Raw genomic sequence first — 19,117 nt, forward strand, 5'->3', positions numbered from 1 at the left:
TTATTGATCACTTGACACAGAATAGGATGCTAGGTGCCCAGACAACATGTACCTGCTATTTGGGAACTTTGCAAATGCGTAGAAGAGTGTAAACCAGTTACCGGAATGGAGTAAGTGACCAAGTAGTTTTACTTCAGGCTGATAAAGCAGCGCCATCTACTGCACACAGGCTTTATTCTGTGTTGGAGAATTCTTCAGTAGAAATTCATTTTTGCAGACCTCAACACAAAGCCAAATGGGTTTTCAGTCTGTTATCTTTTAAGATATACATCTGGGTCGATTTATTGAGATACTTGTTTTCCACGTGTATGTGTCTGCATATTCACATTGAGAACAGTAATCGAATAAGAGAGTGAAAGGTAAAACAATATAAATATGAAAACAATATGAATATCAAGTATTTCTTCTTGATGTCTCTTGATGTGTCTTTTACTCTGAAAATAAGTCTAATGTACCTCCATTTGCCCTTTTATGTCTACTAATGACATAAAAATCAATAGTTACCCAGTGCCTATTTCAGTTGAACCACTGTTCATATTTTATCCTAAGCTGCCCACAAATGAGTCCTTTATTAAATGATTACAGATTTAATAGGCTTTCATTGAATTCTCTTTTCTCTAGTGTTTTTTATTCCTGTCATAACACTTAATTCTACAATATTTTAAAATAATAACTCCTAATGTTCCTAATGTATTTTGTATTACAACTTCACATAAGCATTTACATAGAGTATTAACAGGAGCATCTCTTTTTATTAAGTTGGGACCATTAATTATCCTTTCAACCATTTTGGTTTATTTCATCTAATCTATTATAGAACATAAAATAAGTAAGTGACGGTAGATATGGTGCAATAATGATTATGATTCTTTTCATCACTACCTATAACTCTTTCAAGGTCTTAACTGATTATTGACCATTCACATTACTCCCTCTGTAAACTGAGAAGATTGTATCACTTCAGATCTTGATTCATAGTTAATTTTTCAGCATGCGCTCATTTCTTTTCAATTGTTTGTATTTGTCATACCACTGTCAATTTATATATTAATGGAATAGCACACAGTCTGGAATTTATAATATTTGACATTTGTCAGGATTTGATTTTCAAATAGATTGAAATAGAATATAACTTGTTTCTATATCACATGCCAAAGTCATAATTATATAACTGAAACATGTTAAATTTCTAGGCATACAGAAAGCACAGATGGTTTCAGTTTTGTATCCTGATTTAAAGAAAGGCTATTCAGATTCCAAATACTGTCAAAAACTTGATTTTCTCATTCATACCTATGTGTTAAAAGACTTTTGTTTTATTTATTCCAACTTTACTCATTTAATTAAAAACTGAATATTTTATATGCTGTGATCCGGAGATCCAGTGATTAAAACAGAAATTTCTTGCCCTCAGTGAGTTCACTTTCTTGCAGAAGAGTATGGGCAAGGAGCTGTGAACACAAAGGAAAGTGAACCTGACCCAAATTTTAGTAAATGAGGAGGGGATTTAGGGGGGAAATCAAGAAGACTTCCTGGAAGAGAGAAACTCTGAATTGAGTCTGCAGAGAAGATAAAGTATTTGTCAGGAAGATAAGTAAGGGAAGAATGCTCCAGGACTGCAGATAGGATTTGCAGAGACACTGAGATGAGACAGCAGAACAGGTGTGGGGAAATTTGTCTGTTCAGCTCTCCTGGGACTCAAGGCTACAGATGAAAAAGCTCTGAGAGATGAGACTGGACACATAGGCAGAGATCAGATAATGCAGGGTCTGTCATGCTTTGGGACTTTGTTCTGAATGCTTTGGTGTCTTTAAAATAGTAAGGAAATGAAAGAGTGAGTGATGGAATTCAAATTGATTAGAAAGATCTCTGTAGCAACTCTGTTGAGAAAAGATTGGAGAAGGATATGCCTGGAGGAAGAGGAGTCACTCACAGAGCAGGATAGAAAGCAGTCCATGGGAAACGGATAACTGATGATGGGAGAGGGCAAAAGGAAGATGAGTGTTTGATGGGTCTTTGAAACCCCTAGACTGTAGTTCACCAGGCTCCTCTGTCCATGGAATTCTCCAGGCAAGAATACTGGAGGCGGTAGCCATTCCCTTCTCTGGGGGAACATCTTGACCCAGAGATAGAACCTGGGTCTCCCGCATTGCAGCAGATTCTTTACCATCTGAGCCACAGGGAAGCCCTATTATGATGGTAGAACTAATTTCACTACCCAGTAAGTGTGAAGACTATAGAAGGAGTCCAGGAAAACATGTTTCCAGCAGGGGAAGAGTTTGGTGGCATCATCCACCAAGATCCAGGCAATGCCCAGATTAGAGATGAGCAGAGAGGAAGAGGAGTTCTTCTATAAATGAGCGAGATAGCATCCAAGTGGAGAGTCCAATGCGTGGCTGGTTATAGACATCAGGAGTTCAGAGGAAAGATTGGGATTGGAAATCTTTTATCTTTGTAACTTCTAAGTATGGTGTAGAACGTCACTGAAAATAAATAAATTGGTTCTATCCTCCAAGACCTTCTTTAATCTATCTATCCCACTCTTCTTATGCTCTGTCCACCCCACAGAAGACTGGTATGAGCAGTTGTATCCCCTCATCCTTACCCTGAAGGACTGCATGGGAGAAGTGGTGAATCGAGCTAAGCAGTCCCTGACCTTCGTGCTCCTCCAGGAGCTCGCCTACAGCCTGCCCCAGTGTTTGATGCTGACGTTGAGAAGAGACATCGTCTTCAGCCAAGCAGTAGGTGCCTCTTGTTTTTTGAGCCCAGCGCACTGATGGGCTGTCAGATAGTATCCTCAGTGAGGAAAGAGATCTTCTTATGATAGTCTGCTTATTTTATTTTTTTTGGCCATACATACCACCTGGCCTGTGGGATCCTGGTTCCATGACCAGGGATTGAACCCATGCCCCCTGCATTGGAAGCTTGGGGTCTTAATCATTGGACCACCAGGAAAGTCTAGTAGTTTGCTTTTTAAGAGGATCCTTTTCTTAAGGTATCGATACCCAGCTTTTCTTATTCATAATAGATACCTAGCTGAATAGAAACAGTGTGTGAGACCTTAAATATTTATTTCTGCAAAAAGGTGGCCAAGTCCCTGAAATGTCCATTGTTTCACAGGGCACAGAGTCTTTGAAGGAAAGAGTCCCTTGTCCTGGCCTCATATTATTCCTGGGGTTTCTGCACCATGCGCTGTGCAGAGAGTAGCCAGGACTGGCAAAAGGGATCTGTTTGCAACCCTTATTTCTACAGCTCCCTCATGAATTCCTGGACAGGGCCTTATAATAGTCTGTTTTGTTGTCGCTTTTTGTTTTTGTTGTTTATATAGAAGTTTGCCAGGCCATAGTCTTGGATGAAGGCTGGGCAGTATCACCTCCGTTGCTACACCCCACCCTAGCCCGTGGCGACAAGGTTGGCCTCCGTCAGAATAGCCGTGCTCCCACTCCCCTCCTGCCTGTACCCATGACTGAGTTTTGCAGACACACACCTGGAGGGAAAGAGACAGAAGTCTGTCTTTGTAAACCATCCAGATAAAGGGAATAATTTAACCAAAATATCCCTTGTCCCCTATGATTTCATGGATGACCCAGTAGTAAATGGAGCGAAGTGTCAAGCACTTTGCTCTGCCTTACACAAATCTCTCCACTGTGTTCTTTCAATGACTCTGTGGAATGAGAACTATTATCTCTATTCTTCATGTGCAAAAATATGTGAGAAAGTCTTGGAAGTGGTAAGTGACTTTTTATGATTTTACTGCCTGGTCTTTCCCTTTTCACAATGCTGCCTTTCCCAAACTGTCCTGCAGCATGGGTTTAGACATCCGTGGTTTCAAAATGGATATATAAATAGTTACAATTTTGTTACACATACTTGGAAGTTTCTAATGAAGTCTGTGATGTCTCAAAAGTCTTAAATATTTTTAAATTAAAGCTCACTGACCCCAGGAATTTCTTCAGTGTTTTTCTTTTCTTTTTTCTTTTTTTAGCTTGCTGGATTGGTTTGTGGTTTTATCATCAAATTACACACAAGTCTGTATGACCCTGGCTTCCTTGAGCAGCTTCACACGGTGGGATTGATAGTACAATATGAAGGACTGCTGAGCACATACAGTGAGTATTGCTTTGGTCCATGTTAAAATAATATCCCTATTCATAAGGCTATGTGATCCATAGATTCTTCAGTTAAACATAAAAATAAGAGATCAACCTTTCTTGCATCAAGCATTAGAGAAAGAATATAACTTTCAGTTCGTTATATTCATTCTCCTTGTCACTGTGCTTTTAACCTCATTATGTTTTGAAAATGGAATTATAGATTACTTCACAGTGGAGTCCTGAGCAACCATCTGGCTTTTTAAATATAAAAAGCTTTGCCAACCTAGTTTCAATGACTGGATTTTTAAAGTTCCCAAGTCTCTAATGTCTAGAACTGCCCTGTTCAATACATAGGTTGGTGTGGCAATTGAGCCCTTGAAACATATCTAGGCCAGATCAATAAGTCCTCGACATGCCCACCAGACTTCAAAGACTAGTGGAAAACAGTTTTATATTAATAATTAATGAAGAATTAATCATTGTATATTGATTTACAGCTGCAATGCTGTTTGGGATATATTGGGCTAAAGGAAAACAGTATTAAAGGTAATTTCACCTTTAAAATTTTACTCTAAAAATCTGACTTCTAGGATATTTAAAAGTATGTATGTGGCTCACATTATATTTCTTTTGCACAGGACTTATTCTTAATTACCTCCTCGTTAGGCTTTATTTTTTCAGGGTATTAAATATAAAGCTAGCATGAGCTTAGGTCAGTGATCTTCAATGCAACCGTTTCTATTTTCTAGAAATCAAATGTCAGTCCTGCCAAGGGAGAAAGATTTGCACAATACTTTGTGTCATCAAAGAATTAAAGCTTCTCTCTAGCCTTTCAGGAAAGGTATACCTCCTTCCTCCCTTCAAAAGGTATATGGACAGTTGGAGTCTATTGACACGGTTCTGATTTCACTGATGAAAACCTTCAGACTCAGGCAAATGTCCTTAGAATGGATTCACTGCATTCAGGAACTCATTCACTAAATTGTTAGAACAAATTCTAGCAGGGAGGCGGAGTACAAAGTGACATTCTCTTCAAATAGTGTGTTTGTAACTAGGTTCCTTTGCCCCTGCTTAGGTGAGGAAATTGGAATGCTGGAGGACATGGCCGTTGGTATTTCGGATTTGAAAAAAGTCGCATTTAAAATAATTGAAGCCACATCCAATGATGTCTTGCCAGTTATAACAGGAAGGCGGTAAGTGGTGCCCATTTCCTAAACACCAAGCTTTGTTAGATATTTTTTACTAACCCCTGACAACAGAGCCAAGGAGAATGGAGATTTGGCTTGGAAATGTTTCTTTTGTTCTCTTTTCCTTTTTTGAATGAGAAATAAATGTAGGTGACATGACAGAGGAAGATACTGAAAAACTCCTAGAAGTTTCATGGATGTTTATAAATTGCACTATAGTGAAATAAATAGGATAATGCTCCCCCGTGAAATGTAAGGAATTCAAAGTAATAGCAAGCATGAGAAAAAACATTTTTCTTTTTATTACTATCTAGTCTAAAGCTCTGGATGTTTTTACTTTTGCTGGAATCATTTGCTTAATAGTGTCATAATTCTTGAGATGATATTAAATTCTGCTAAAAGCAGCAACATTTTAGAAAAGATGTATTTCTATGTCAGGGGCATATGCCACCATTTTTCTTAATTATTTTTGACAATTCACTGTCAGACTGAGATTTCCAAGAACAGTTTTAAATAAATAGCTTTGAAGGTCATTTTACCATGGGAAAAATATCAAATAATTAAGAAAAATGATGGTGTGTAGAATAGACCTCCAATAGAAGAATTACATCCTATGGATACATTATTTCAGTCAGAAGTCCTTGAAATTTTAACCATTCTGGCATTAGCACTTTTAAATGCTGCACGAAGATATTTGAAATTTGAAGTTTTCTCAAATCAGAGTGAAAAAAAAAATGAATTTTCTAAAGAGAGCCCTTTTCATGCCAGAGAGAGATGAAGAGACTTAGGTATGAAATATAAAAATTCAAACTAAACTTGTTTTCTTTCTATAATAAACATATAATTATTTAAACATTTGTGTAAAGAATGCCCAGAAATCCATGGTTGATTGAAAGGTAAGTCTTATATATAAAGGAAAACCACATCCCTTTAAAACTAAGTATGTCAAACGCAGCCTAATGCTTAATTTGCCATTCATTGGAAGAAAAGGGAATAAAATTGCTCATATACATGCCTGGAAAACAGTGCCATCCTGTATTACTATGAAGGTTATTAGCAAAGGTGGGAAATGGATACTTTTATCACAGTTTATAACCGAAGCTTACCAGGCCATTTGCTCTAGGCAGAGTGCAGATGTTTTTTTCTGAGGGAGTTCTTTAGACTGTATCTAAATTCAAAAGCTATCATATGGATGGGAATGAAACTGGAATGGCAAAATGAGCAGCTTGGCAATTTTTTTCTCCAGAAAGCGACATCATAATTGGACAGAATTTTCTAAAGCAACCATCTTACGACTAAGAACTAAATTTGTGCACAAATTTAGAAGTACTTATTCGTGAAAAACTGGTGTACATTGGATAAGTCAGTAGGAGTATGTGGCATTTTTGCCGAGTTGCTCCCATCATTCCCGGCTCTGTCAGCACAGTTTTGTGAGGGCAAAGCAGGTCATAAAATCCGGCAGTCTCCTGCTAGAGGGGGCTGACTGGGTTTGGACCAGACAAGAAAAAGAATAAAGCACACTCTTGAAAAGTTGTTAGAAACAATGGTGACTAGATAACCATTCACAATAGCACCAAATAGAATAACTACATCAGACTAAATTTAATAAAGCACTCTAAGAAATGGAAACCCACTCCAGTATTCTTGCCTGGAAAATCCCATGGACAGGGGAGCCTGGTGGGTTGCGGTCCATGGGGTTTTGGGGAGTCAGACACGACTGAGCACGTACACCACACCTGATGGCTAAGTTGGTAAAGAATCCGTCTGCAATGCAGGAGACCCTGATTCGATTCCTGGGTCGGGAAGATCCATTGGAGGAGGGATAGGCTACCTGCTCCAGTATTCTTAGGCTTCCCTTGTGGCTCAGCTGGTAAAAAATCTGCCTGCAGTGCAGGAGACCTGGGTTCAATCTCTGGGTTGGAAAGATCCCCCTGGAGAAGGGAAAGGCTACCCACTCCAGTACTCTAGCCTGGAGAATTGCTTTATAGTCCGTGGGGTTGCAAAGAGGTGGACATGACTGACCAACTTTCATGAAGAGTTGGAAACAGAACACACAAAATAATGCTTCGAGAAGTTAATACGATCCAGTAAATGAAAGGACAGTCCGTGTTCATGGAGCTGGAATTCTCATTCATTATTGGTGGTCCTATCACTTTGGAAACAATTTGGCAGTTGCTGAAAAAGTTAACCTAAAATTGCTACATGACTTATCAGTATATTCCCAAGAGGAAATGTCCACACAAAACTAGTAGTATTTTTCAGAACACAGGTAGCCAAAATCATGAAGTAATCAAGTGTTCATCAACTTGAATGCACAGACAAAATGTGGTATTCCCAAACAACAGGACACTATTCAGCAGGCTACTAACACAGGCTATGACACACATGACTGAAAAATGATGCTAAATGAGAAAAGCCAGACACGACGGACTATATGTTGCATGATTCTTTTTATATGAAACATGTAGAAAAGTAAAATCTGTAGAGACATAGAAAAAGATCAGTTGTTTCCTGGGGCTGACTTTGGGGTTGGGGTTTGAATGCAAACAGTCAAAGGACATTTTTTTAAGGCAGTGGAAATGTTCTGAAAGTGAATTATGGTCGAGATTGCACAACTCTATAACTTTGCTAAAACTCTGAATTATGTACTTAAAACAATGAGCTTATGTCAATTAGATTTTAATGGAGTGACAAAACATAGGCAGAACACTCCGACATAAATCGCAGCAATGTTTTTTGGATCCGTCTCTGAGTGCAATGGAAATATAAGCAAAAATAAACAAATGGGACCTAATTAAACTCAAAAGCCTTTACTCAGCAAAGGAAACCATAAACAAAACAAAAAGACTACCAATGGGATGGGAGAAAATGATGCAACTGACAGGGGATTAATTTCCAAAATATACAAACAGCTTATACAGCTCAATATAAAACACACTCACAAATAACCTGATCAAAAAAAAAAAAGAATGCACAATAGACCTAAATAGGCATTTCTCCAAAGAAGCATACATTTGGCCAACAGGCACATGAAAAGATGTTCAACATTGCTAATTATTTTGTTGTTCAGTCACTCAGTTGTGTCCAATTCTTTGCGACACCATGGACTGCAGCATGCCAGGCTTCCCTGTCCTTCACCTTAATCGCTAATTATTAGAGAAATGCAAATCAAAACTACCAAGAGGTATCCCCTCACACCAGTCAGAACGGCCACCATCAAAAACTAAAAATAGTAAACACTGGAGAGGTTTGTGGCGAAATGGGAACCCTCCTACACTATTGGTGGGAATGTTAATTGGAAAATGGTATGAAGGTTTCTTAAAAACTAAAAATAAAGTTAACATATGATCCAACAATCCCATTCCTAGGAAAAACAAAAACTGTAATTCAAAAAGATTCATATACCCTGATGTTCATAGCAGCACTATTTACAAAAACCAAGACATGGAAGCAACTTACATGCCCAATGACAGATGAATGTATAAAGAAGATTGATGTGTGTATGTATATACATATATACACACGTATGTATAAAATGGAATATGATTCAGCCATAAAAGAGAATGAAATAATGCCACTGGAAGTGGCACAGATGGACCTAGAGATTATCATACTAAGTGAAACAAGTCATACAAAGACAAGTGGCATATGATATCACTATATGCAGGATCAAAAAAATAATACAAATGTACTTATTTAAAAAGCATAAATAGAAAACAAACATGGTTACTAAAGGGGAAAGTGAAAGTGTTAGTAGCTCAGTCGTGTTCGACTTTTTGTGACCCCATGGACTGTAGCCCACCAGGCTCCTCTGTCCATGGAGTTCTCTAGGCAAGAATACTGGAGTGGGTTGCCATTGCCTTCTCTAGGCGATCTTCCTGACACAGGAATTGAACCCATGTCTCCTGCATTTCAGGCAGATTCTCTACCATCTGACCCACCAGGGCAAGTGGCTTCCCACTCCAGTATTCTTGGGGTTTCCCTGGTGGCTCAGATGATAAAGAATCTGCCTGAAATGCAGGAGACCCAGATTCAATCCCTGGGTTGGGAAGATCCCCTGGAGAAGGGAATGGCTACCACACCAAAGGAGAATGGGGGGATAAATTAGGAGTATGGGATTAGCAGGTACACAATATTATGTTTAAAATAGATAAACAAGGACCTACTTAATAGTACAGTGAACTATACTTTATAATAACCTATAATGGAAAAGAATCTGAAAAGATGTGTGTGCATATAACTGTATCACTTTGCTATACATCTGAAACTAACACAACATTGTAAATCAAGTATGCTTCAATTTTTAAAAAAAAGCTATCATAAAGTGTATAATGTTTCACCTTCAGAACAATCTTTAAAAGCAGAGCAGACTTTACCAACTGAATCTTCTCATATTCCAGAAAATTTCGAAATAAGTAAATATCAGCTGTCTGTTAGCCAGTCTATTGTAAAGGACACTGAAAGCAATTTTAAAAAGAAAAATAAAGTGTCCATCCATCTGAGGGTAGTGCTAACATCCCTGCTTGCTGGATGGATGGTATTTCCCAATTCTCTCGTTCAAAGCTGAGGTGAAAAACTCTGGCAGTCGAGGATTCAGAGTAAGCATCAGTATTATTATACTAGAGAAACTGAAAAGATTTTCATAGAGACCCGCCGATTCTCCTGTTCTTCCTTACACCATATGTGTATTACAACACTAGCACCCTGTATGGTTCAGGAAACACACAGACTTTCCTTAATTCCAGGTGAAACTTGACATTTCTTTGCTCAGTTCACACTGGATCAAAAGATACTACATTTCAGAATATATAAGCATCTATTCTTCTTGACCTTATTTTGTGAATCCTAACTTAAATCTTCAACACTAAACATTAGGGGTAATTTTTAATAGAAATTTCCAATGAAAAAATACTCCCATGATAATGTGGAGAAATGATCAGGAATCACCAAAGGTTACATCTTAAGTAATAAAACTCTTGCATCTCCATCAGGCCATCACAAACAGGGGGGTACATCAATAATAACAATTAGGCTATGCTAAGAATGTTATAAATGATTTCGTTCATTAGTTTCACTTTATTGAAAATCCATCATTTAATTGCTTTTCTTATCACTGAGACTTGGTTTTAAAATAATTAAATCAAGAAAACAAATATTGACGCTCTTATGCACATGGTATATGAACATGCACTTAAATGTTCTTCGTTTCCTAAAACAACTCAAAGTAATAGAAGTAAATGTAAACACTCCTTTATGCCAAGTAATTTAATAGTGAAGTGAATGAAATGATTATCAAATGAATTAATAATAGCAAATAAGCAAACAGCAGCCAAAAACCTGAATCAGTGCTTTATTCCAGCTGTTTTGTTGTTTCTTTTCAATGACTATAGTAATACAATTGAGTGGAATAAATCAGTGCTGCGTCTTTCTGTCCCCCTCTCTCCAGTGAGCACTATGTGGTAGAGGTGAAGGTTCCAGCCAGGGTGTTTGAGTCCCTGCCTCTGCAGATTAAAGAAGGACAGTTGCTTCATGTGCATCCAGTACTTTTTAACGTTGGAATCAATGAACAGCAGACTCTTGCTGAGAGGTAAGGTTCAGATATAAGATCGGTTCTTTTTTTTTTTTTTAATTGTTATGAATATGCTGAGTAATTCCACATGTACATAGACACTGGATTCATGGGTAACATTTTCCTTTCATCCGTACTAAATTCCTTGATAGACAGAATTATTCATATTTAAGGATTCCTGGCTCATATCAAATTTAAATGTTGTAAAATAATACGGAAAATATCGGTGTCAATACCAAAATATTCACATGGGTTAGCTTTCTTCATGTTTCCGAATACCTATGTGTATGTATCAAATTTTAGAATTGTTTTATCCTCACATGTATTTCACCATTGTAAACTCTACTAATTGTGGCAAAATTTTCTGGACCTAAAACATGTTATCCTTTCCTTTGTTTTATTTACTAAAATAATTGTTATTGGAGGATGCCAACACATCCTTTCATAATAGTTTGCTCAGTTAAATGACAGATGATTTTATGTGATTTCATAAGTAATTGTAACAAACCATTTTTTAGCAGATAAAGGAATTAACTTTAGCATCTCGTATGGTTCACATGTAGAGATTATCAAAAACAGATAAGAGTTAAGGTTCACAGAATACATTTTTAAAAGATTCTCTAAAACTTCTTACAGAAAGAAGTTACTGTCTTGCTATAAAGCCTGGCTGAAAAAGCTCCCCAAAGTTAAACTTTTGGAGAGTATTTAAAATGCTTCCTTATCTATAATTTAGTTTCTATATGTCTCCTGCTGCTGCTGCTAAGTCGCTTCAGTCGTGTCTGACTCTGTGCGACCCCATAGACGGCAGCCCACCAGGCTCCCCCATCCCTGGGATTCTCCAGGCAAGAACACTGGAGTGGGTTGCCATTTCCTTCTCCAATGCATGAAAGTGAAAAGTGAAAGTGAAGTCACTCAGTCGTGTCTGACTCTTTGCAACCCCATGGACTGCAGCCTACCAGGTCCTCCGTCCATGGGATTTTCCAGGCAAGAGTACTGGAGTGGGGTGCCATCACCTTCTCCGAAGAATACTGGAGTGGGTAGCTATTCCCTTCTCCACAACTGGTGTGGGTTGCCATCGTCTTCTCCATGTATCTCCTACCCCCATAGTTAGCTAGTGTGTTCTTTGCCATGATTGGTAAGAATGTTTTAATCCTTTACTGTTGTTTTTTAACTAAACTAAAAAACCACTACATTTATAGTCCTCTTGAGAAGATAGCAGAAGAGCACCAGTACAGAGGCTGGCATCCTTCATGGTGTGGACAGAAAAAAATAGTTTACATAAGTGAGCTCGTCCCTGGGAGAGTGGAGGGCCCTACGTGTACCTGCAGCAGTGTGTTTAAGGCTGTATGTGGCTCAGTATCTGGTCCTGGTCTTCTGGACCTCTCCTCAAGCTATCACTGGTGAAGAGGAAGATTGGAGGGATAGAAAGAGAGGGAAGAGGCTTTGTGTCTTTAGAGATACAGCCCTGTAGAGATGGAGAAACTAACTTGGACAGAGTGTCAGTTATGCAGAGGCATGGGGTTAGTGTTTTAGATTTAAGTCATTCAGGTTTGCATATGATGATTGTAAGAATACTTTGGTATGTCAAAAAAGATTGGTGGAATCAGGGCCAGTGGAAACTGGAATATGTTAGAAATCACCATTATGCAATGTTGTGTCAAAAAACAGACTCCTCCCTTGCAAAACTGTTACCATCTATTTAAAAAAGAAAGATAAAAAAGTTACTTTGGGGTCCTGTTTTATAAACCATAATTATTCTCTTTTTTCTATATTTAGGTTTGGAGATGTCTCTTTGCAAGAAAGTATTAATCAGGAAAATTTTGAACTCCTTAAAGAGTATTACACAGTATTTATGGAAAAGATGCCTCCTGATTGTAAGTATGCAAGTTACCAAAAAAAAAAAACCCCACAACAATAATAATTTCTTGATTAATAATTCTTTGGGAGAGGACAGACATAAAGGTCAATGGAAGGAAAAAGCACGGGATGGGAATGTGAGAGTGATTTTGAAATTGTTTGCGCCAAAGAGACTGATTGCCAAGGTGGCCTCGCAGACACCTGCCTCGTTGTTCTGATTGCATTCAAGTGTGTCCTGCTGCTCATATTAGGACATTAATTTCGGTGCCCTGGGAAAGTGCCAGAAGTTAAAAATAAGGAATTCATAATTAGAAATCTCAACTGAATCCAACAGAAATTTTGTACATTCTTAACTTTAATGTTAGAATGACATTTAATGAAAGACTTTAATACAGGTTTAGGTTTCTGATTTATAGTCTACATCAGATATATCTCTAGCATTTACATGTGTGTGTGTTGTTCTTCAGTTGCTCAGTCATGTCCAACTCTTTTCAAGCCCATGGACTGCAGCACACCAGGCTTCCCTGTCCTTCACCATCTCCTGGAGCTTGCTCAAACTCATGTCCATTGAGTCGGTGATGCCATCCAACCATCTCATCCTCTGTTGTCCCCTTCTCCTCCTGCCTTCTATCTTTCCCAGCATCAGGATCTGTGTGTGTGTATGTTTATATATATTCCTATTATATAAATCAGAACATAAATTTTACAACTAATTAAAAATGATATAAATTAAGGCACAAATTATTGAACATACTTATTGCAATATTTCCAACCGGTCCATTCTGAAGGAGATCAGCCCTGGGATTTCTTTGGAAGGAATGATGCTAAAGCTGAAACTCCAGTACTTTGGCCACCTCATGCGAAGAGTTGACTCATTGGAAAAGACTCTGATGCTGGGAGGGATTGGGGGCGGGAGGAGAAGGGGACGCCAGAGGATGAGATGGCTGGATGGCATCACCGACTCGATGGACGTGAGTCTGAGTGAACTCCGGAAGTTGTTGATGGACAGGGAGGCCTGGTGTGCTGCGATTCATGGGGTCGCAAAGAGTCGGAAACGACTGAGCGACTGAACTGAACTGAACTGATTGCAATATTTATGTGAACGTGTTGGGGTATAAGCCTATAGAAATGTGTTTTACATTTTGTTTTCTGTTTTGTTTTGGGCCACGGTTCAGTACTGCCACCTTTTTTTCCCCACAAAATTAAGCACGTACTTGAGCGATCCAAAGTCACAGATTCAAGAGTGTGTTTGGAGCTCTTCCATAAATACTGTACATAAGTAAGTTGAGATACTTAAATAGTCACAATAAGAAACTAGGTTTTAATAAAGTAGAAAATATCGTTACCAAAAGCTGTAATTAAAGTCTGCCTGTCATCTATCTGCTGGCAATTTGATCTGTATTCTAATACTTAGTTTGAAATAGCTTAGGTAGCAGAGTATTTAGGCCTCTTTATAACGCACTGATTTTACTTCAGAATATTGCAGTGGCATAAGCATATCCATGTATGTATCATTAGAGAATTTTACTGCTGTTTTTATGTTTTATTTCACATAAAATATTTTTAATGCTAAAATGAAATTAAGTGCAGAGGGATTCTTTGGCAGTCAGCATACTTATGAATTTCAGATTTGTAAATTACTTGGAAGGTTAATAATATAAACAAAACTATCTTGCTTTAGTAATTAATGGGAAAAGTTTATTATAACTTGGATGTTGCTGGATAATTCTCTCGCAGTTACTTGTAATTTGGAAGTAATTCCCAGAATTTTTAGAGACAACTTGTTTTCTATTTATAAGGGTCCTTTCAAAGTGAGATCCTTGTACCTGCAGCATCTGTATTACCTGGAAATTTGTTATCAATGCAAATACTCAGGCCCCTCTGCAGATCTATTGCACTTGCCCTGCAATCTGTTTTAATAAGGCTTCCAGATGATTTCTGATCCATACTAATGTTTCAGAACCAATGCTATACCATCTCTACTCAAAACACACGTTATATTAAAAAGTAGGTTGTTGATAAAGTCTTTGAACGATTTCAATACTACATACATAAACAATTATGCACTCCAAAAAAGAAATATGTATAAATGTATAATTGTTGAAATGTTTCTCAGATAGGAAATACAAAGTGATCCCTACATTCAGGTCATTTAAACTCTCCATGGGAGTGTAAGTTTTAAAAATTTGAAGAACATGAGATCTCATATAATGTATTGCTAATTAAAATAACAGTTTTAGAAACATATAAAAATATCTCATCCTTGAAAACAGCCTGGACTTTTGCATCAAATCAGTTTTATTTCATTAGTTGAAATAAATTATCTTAACATACTGAATTTTTCTGATATTTTGTTTCCTGTTACGTCAACATATTTTTGAGACAGTGCTACATAGATTTGGCACAGAATGAAGGTGTGACATGCCTGTGGTTATTTTTCATAACAAAAGTCTGAACCATATCTATGAAATTATGCTGACATACATAGGATTATTCCTCATGCAGAAATAATTATGATTATTCCTCAAATAATCAATAATTATTCCTCATGCATAAGCCAAAGCATCACTGGATTGCACTCCATTCAAGGAAGAACCAAAAAGTTTTATTAAGAGTGGGAATAAAGGTTAGGCTATTTGTTAAGGAGGAAAAAATTTCGATGTGGGATCATATACCTAATCCATATAATCTACTATTTTTCTTTCATAGTGAAATCAAGGGATAATTTGTAATAGTGTTAAAAGGATAAGTATATTACTTTCACTTATTCATCCATTTTGGATATCCTATCCATCATTTACTTACCCTGGTTTTTTATTATTTATGAACTAGTGAAATTCTATTAGTAAATAAAAACTTTCCTTTTTATCCCAAAAGACTTTTTTTTTTTTTTTAAATTTAGGGATGTCCCCTAGTTTTGCAATATCAGGAGTTAATGAATAAGTCATTTTAGCCTATATTTTCCCTTTCAATCAAGCAGTTACCATCCTTTTACTTTTCTTATACTTAAGTTTTGTGGTCTAAAACATTAATTCTTCCCAAAATATTCTCCAAGTCTGTTAAATATGTAGTAGGTTCAGTTGATAGTCTCAATTCAGCAGTCGACACATGCAGAATCCTTTTGTCCTGATGGCTCTATCAGCTGTACTAATAGGACACACACCCCTTAGGAGTCATTAGTGGGGAGGGGAGTAAAGTTAAAGATGCCAGACAACAGAACAGCATTTCCTTTCAGTGTGTTCAGCATAGTCTGGTGATTTATAGACTAATCTATTTGAAAGTCTCAAGTTCATTTGGAAGAAATCATCAAATTCAAGAATTACTATCCTCCAACTCCATCTTCCTTGTACCTGCAGGACCATTAGTAAAAGGCTTGGTACTTTGGAATAGCCTCTCTCTCTGTCTCTCTCTGTCTCTGTCTTTCTGTCTCTCTCAGCAGATTTATGGGATCTAGAGCTGTACATATATGTGTATGTATAGATGTACATTTAGATACGTATGTTTTTACATATATATGTATATTTCTTGCTCCAATAGACGTTTCCGCAAAGATTTACAGGAAAGGAATTACCCATTCTTGGCTTCCTCCTCTGTAACAGGCACTTCCCAGCTCTAGATCCCATGAATCTGCCGAGAGAGAGAGGTCATTTTCACCTACCAAGTATTCCACTAATGGGATACATACATGTGTATATGTGTATATACATTTGTGTACATACATGTGTATGTGTATACATCTATATGTATGAATGTGTATGTGTGTATATATATAGATTTATCTGAGGTTGGTATGAATGTGTGTGTATATATATATATTTATCTGAGGTTGGTATGAATGTGTGTGTGTGTATATATATATTTATCTGAGGTTGGTATGAATGTGTGTGTGTATATATATATATATTTATCTGAGGTTGGTATGAATGTGTGTGTGTGTGTGTATATATATATATTTATCTGAGGTTGGTATCAGGCAGAGCTGTTGATGGCTGAGCGGTCTGTGCTCTGTCCGGGTACCTTGTGTTGTGGATTTCTCCCTTCCCATCCTGGCTTAGTGATGCAACTTCCAGACAGTTCTTGCTCCCTTGACTCTAAGGCACAGTAAATCATCAGGAGCTACTTCCCCTCAGGCCCTGCCTGCGATATTCACTGGTCCCTTTGATCAACTAGGGAAACTCCCATGGGGCAGGTATGAGTGTTTCTCTCTCTCTGGCTCTGATCTTCCAGATGGGTTTGATGAGCTCAGAAACCTTTCAAGGCCTCTTTCATATCCTACCAAAAGCATTAAGACACTTAAGTGGTGGGTTAGCAAAATAAAATAAAGTACTGCTGTAAATCGCTGGCACAAACTGCTCAATGATTTAGAGTAACCATCTCATCTCACATGATTCGAGGCCCCTGAGTTTCATGGAAGGAGCAGATGAAATGCTTTGTTTTCCCTTTAAATGAGGACTGACCAAGTGTCAATTTATCTTCTCCAATATCTCATTTCTCTCTTTGATAATAATGCCCTTTTCTTGTCTTTTTTCCTAAGCAAAGGAGAAGGATATTTTCATGCAGTTCTATTGGAGTGTTGCCATTTATTGGTCCCTGTGTAAGTGCTTTAAGGGTAGGCTGTTCTAGCTGATGAGCTTAGAAGGGGGATTAGGCAGGGCTTTTAGTGAGCTGATGTCAACTACCTCCACAGTATTTGATATCCCTGCCTTACATATAATATTTCATCAACTGTAGTATAACAATTGCACAAAATATTTTTTAGAACAAAGGTTGGTGATGAGGCTAAGTAAAATATTGTTATATTTCATCCTGTATTTTTTTGGCTGTGGTTGCTGTAAGCCTCATATTTAATTTAGCAGACATTGATCGAGACCAAATCATGTGTGAGACTCTGTGCTTATTGCTATGGATGGTGAAAGATGAAAGACTCTGCCCCCAGTAGCTTATACTTTAAAGACTTGGCATGATCAAGCAATCATGTACCTTAACTCTAAATCTCTTCACTCAGTCATGTCTGACTCTTTGCGACCCCAAGGACTGTAGCCCACCAGGGTCCTCTGTCCATGGGATTCTCTAGACAAGAATACTGGAGTGGGTTGCTGTGCCCTCCTCCAGGGGATCTTCCCAACCCAGGGATCGAACCCAGGTCTCCCACATTGCAGGTGAATTCTTAACTGTCTGAGCCACCAGGGAAGCCCTCTTCCCAGAATACTAGTTGCTCTTTTTTAGTATTGATCCTTTCTGTGAATAATTTACTTTTGTTTTTGTTGCTTTTGTTGTCCAAAAAGTGTTAGTTTCTCTTTGATCATTTCTGACATTCATCATGGGGTCATGAATTGCCACAGATTTTACTTCTGCACGGGGAGAAAGAAAAGTGCTTATGCATTCTTTGTCTTCAGAAATAAGAGAACAGGATTGTTGTTGTTTGGTCATTAAGTCATGTCCAACTCTTTGTGACCCCAGGGACTATAGTACTAATATTTTATGGATAGTTAATTTTAGAGGAATTGTTTAAATAATTTTCTACATATTCCATGTAGGAAATGAGAAAACATACGTGATAGGAGGAGATCATCTGTAATACAGGGAAAGGAAGACTAAGGAACCCACAACAAAATGGAGAAATGCTTAGATTCAGGGTCATCGAGCATCACTGTAGCTAAATGAAAAGAATATCAACTAGGAGAAGGTGAGCAAGAATAACATTTGTGGGGGCTTCCCTGGTGGCCCAGTGGTTAAGAAATCTGCCTTGCAATACAAGGGACACAGGTTCCATCCCTGGTCGAGGAACTAAGATCCCTCAGTAGCGACAACTACTGAGCCCACGCATCACAGCTAGAGAGAAGCCGATGTGCCACAACAAAAGATCACACATACTGAAACTAAGCCCCTATGCAGCCAAAGGAATGAATAAAGAACTTCAAAGATGGAATAAGAATGTATTGTTGAAAGAAGAAGAATGAGGATTAAAGAGTAGCTGTTGGATTTGGTGGTTGAGAGTATTTGATGATATTTGGTGGAGTAGTTTTAATAAAAGCATGGGTTGAAACCACATCACAAACATTCAGGCAGAGAACTCATGATGTACAAGTAAAGAAACAGTAAAAGCCACCCTTAGGAAACTTCAAGTGAATGCGAAGTAGAGAAATGAAAAAGTAGGCTAAAAGCAAGAGTTGAGTGAGAAGGTTTCTCTTTCTGCTTTTTTCTTTTTTACTCTTTGATTTGGTTTCCTAAGAGAAACAGATATTATAAAGGACAGATAGAATTGCCGAGGGTAAGCAGGTAAGCACATGCTCTTGACCACCCTATCTAGAGGTTCTATAGAGGGGCACGTGGTGAGGCCTCTGGAACTGACCAGAATGCCTGCAAAGGGCTCTGAAGGAGAGCAGAGGACAGGCCTCCCATAGCATGCA

At 37.9% G+C, this 19,117-nt stretch overlaps 1 protein-coding gene across 9 annotated transcripts in view; it reads left to right on the forward strand.

Annotated features, from left to right (window-relative positions):
* The window catches only part of INPP4B (inositol polyphosphate-4-phosphatase type II B), an 853,196-nt gene that overhangs the window by 756,465 nt on the left and 77,614 nt on the right, over window positions 1-19,117 (forward strand). For all 9 annotated transcript variants that reach the window (XM_086346584.1, XM_086346591.1, XM_086346583.1 and 6 more), the window contains 5 exons: window positions 2,569-2,741; window positions 3,986-4,109; window positions 5,170-5,287; window positions 10,728-10,868; window positions 12,627-12,724. In XM_086346584.1, the coding sequence (XP_086202710.1) occupies window positions 2,569-2,741; window positions 3,986-4,109; window positions 5,170-5,287; window positions 10,728-10,868; window positions 12,627-12,724 (654 nt within the window). The remainder of the gene's footprint in view (window positions 1-2,568; window positions 2,742-3,985; window positions 4,110-5,169; window positions 5,288-10,727; window positions 10,869-12,626; window positions 12,725-19,117) is intronic.

The sequence above is a fragment of the Bos grunniens genome, chromosome 17, assembly GCF_055505025.1.
Source record: "Bos grunniens cultivar Pamir isolate PY7600 chromosome 17, Bosgru_T2T1.0, whole genome shotgun sequence".
NCBI lineage: Eukaryota > Metazoa > Chordata > Mammalia > Artiodactyla > Bovidae > Bos > Bos grunniens.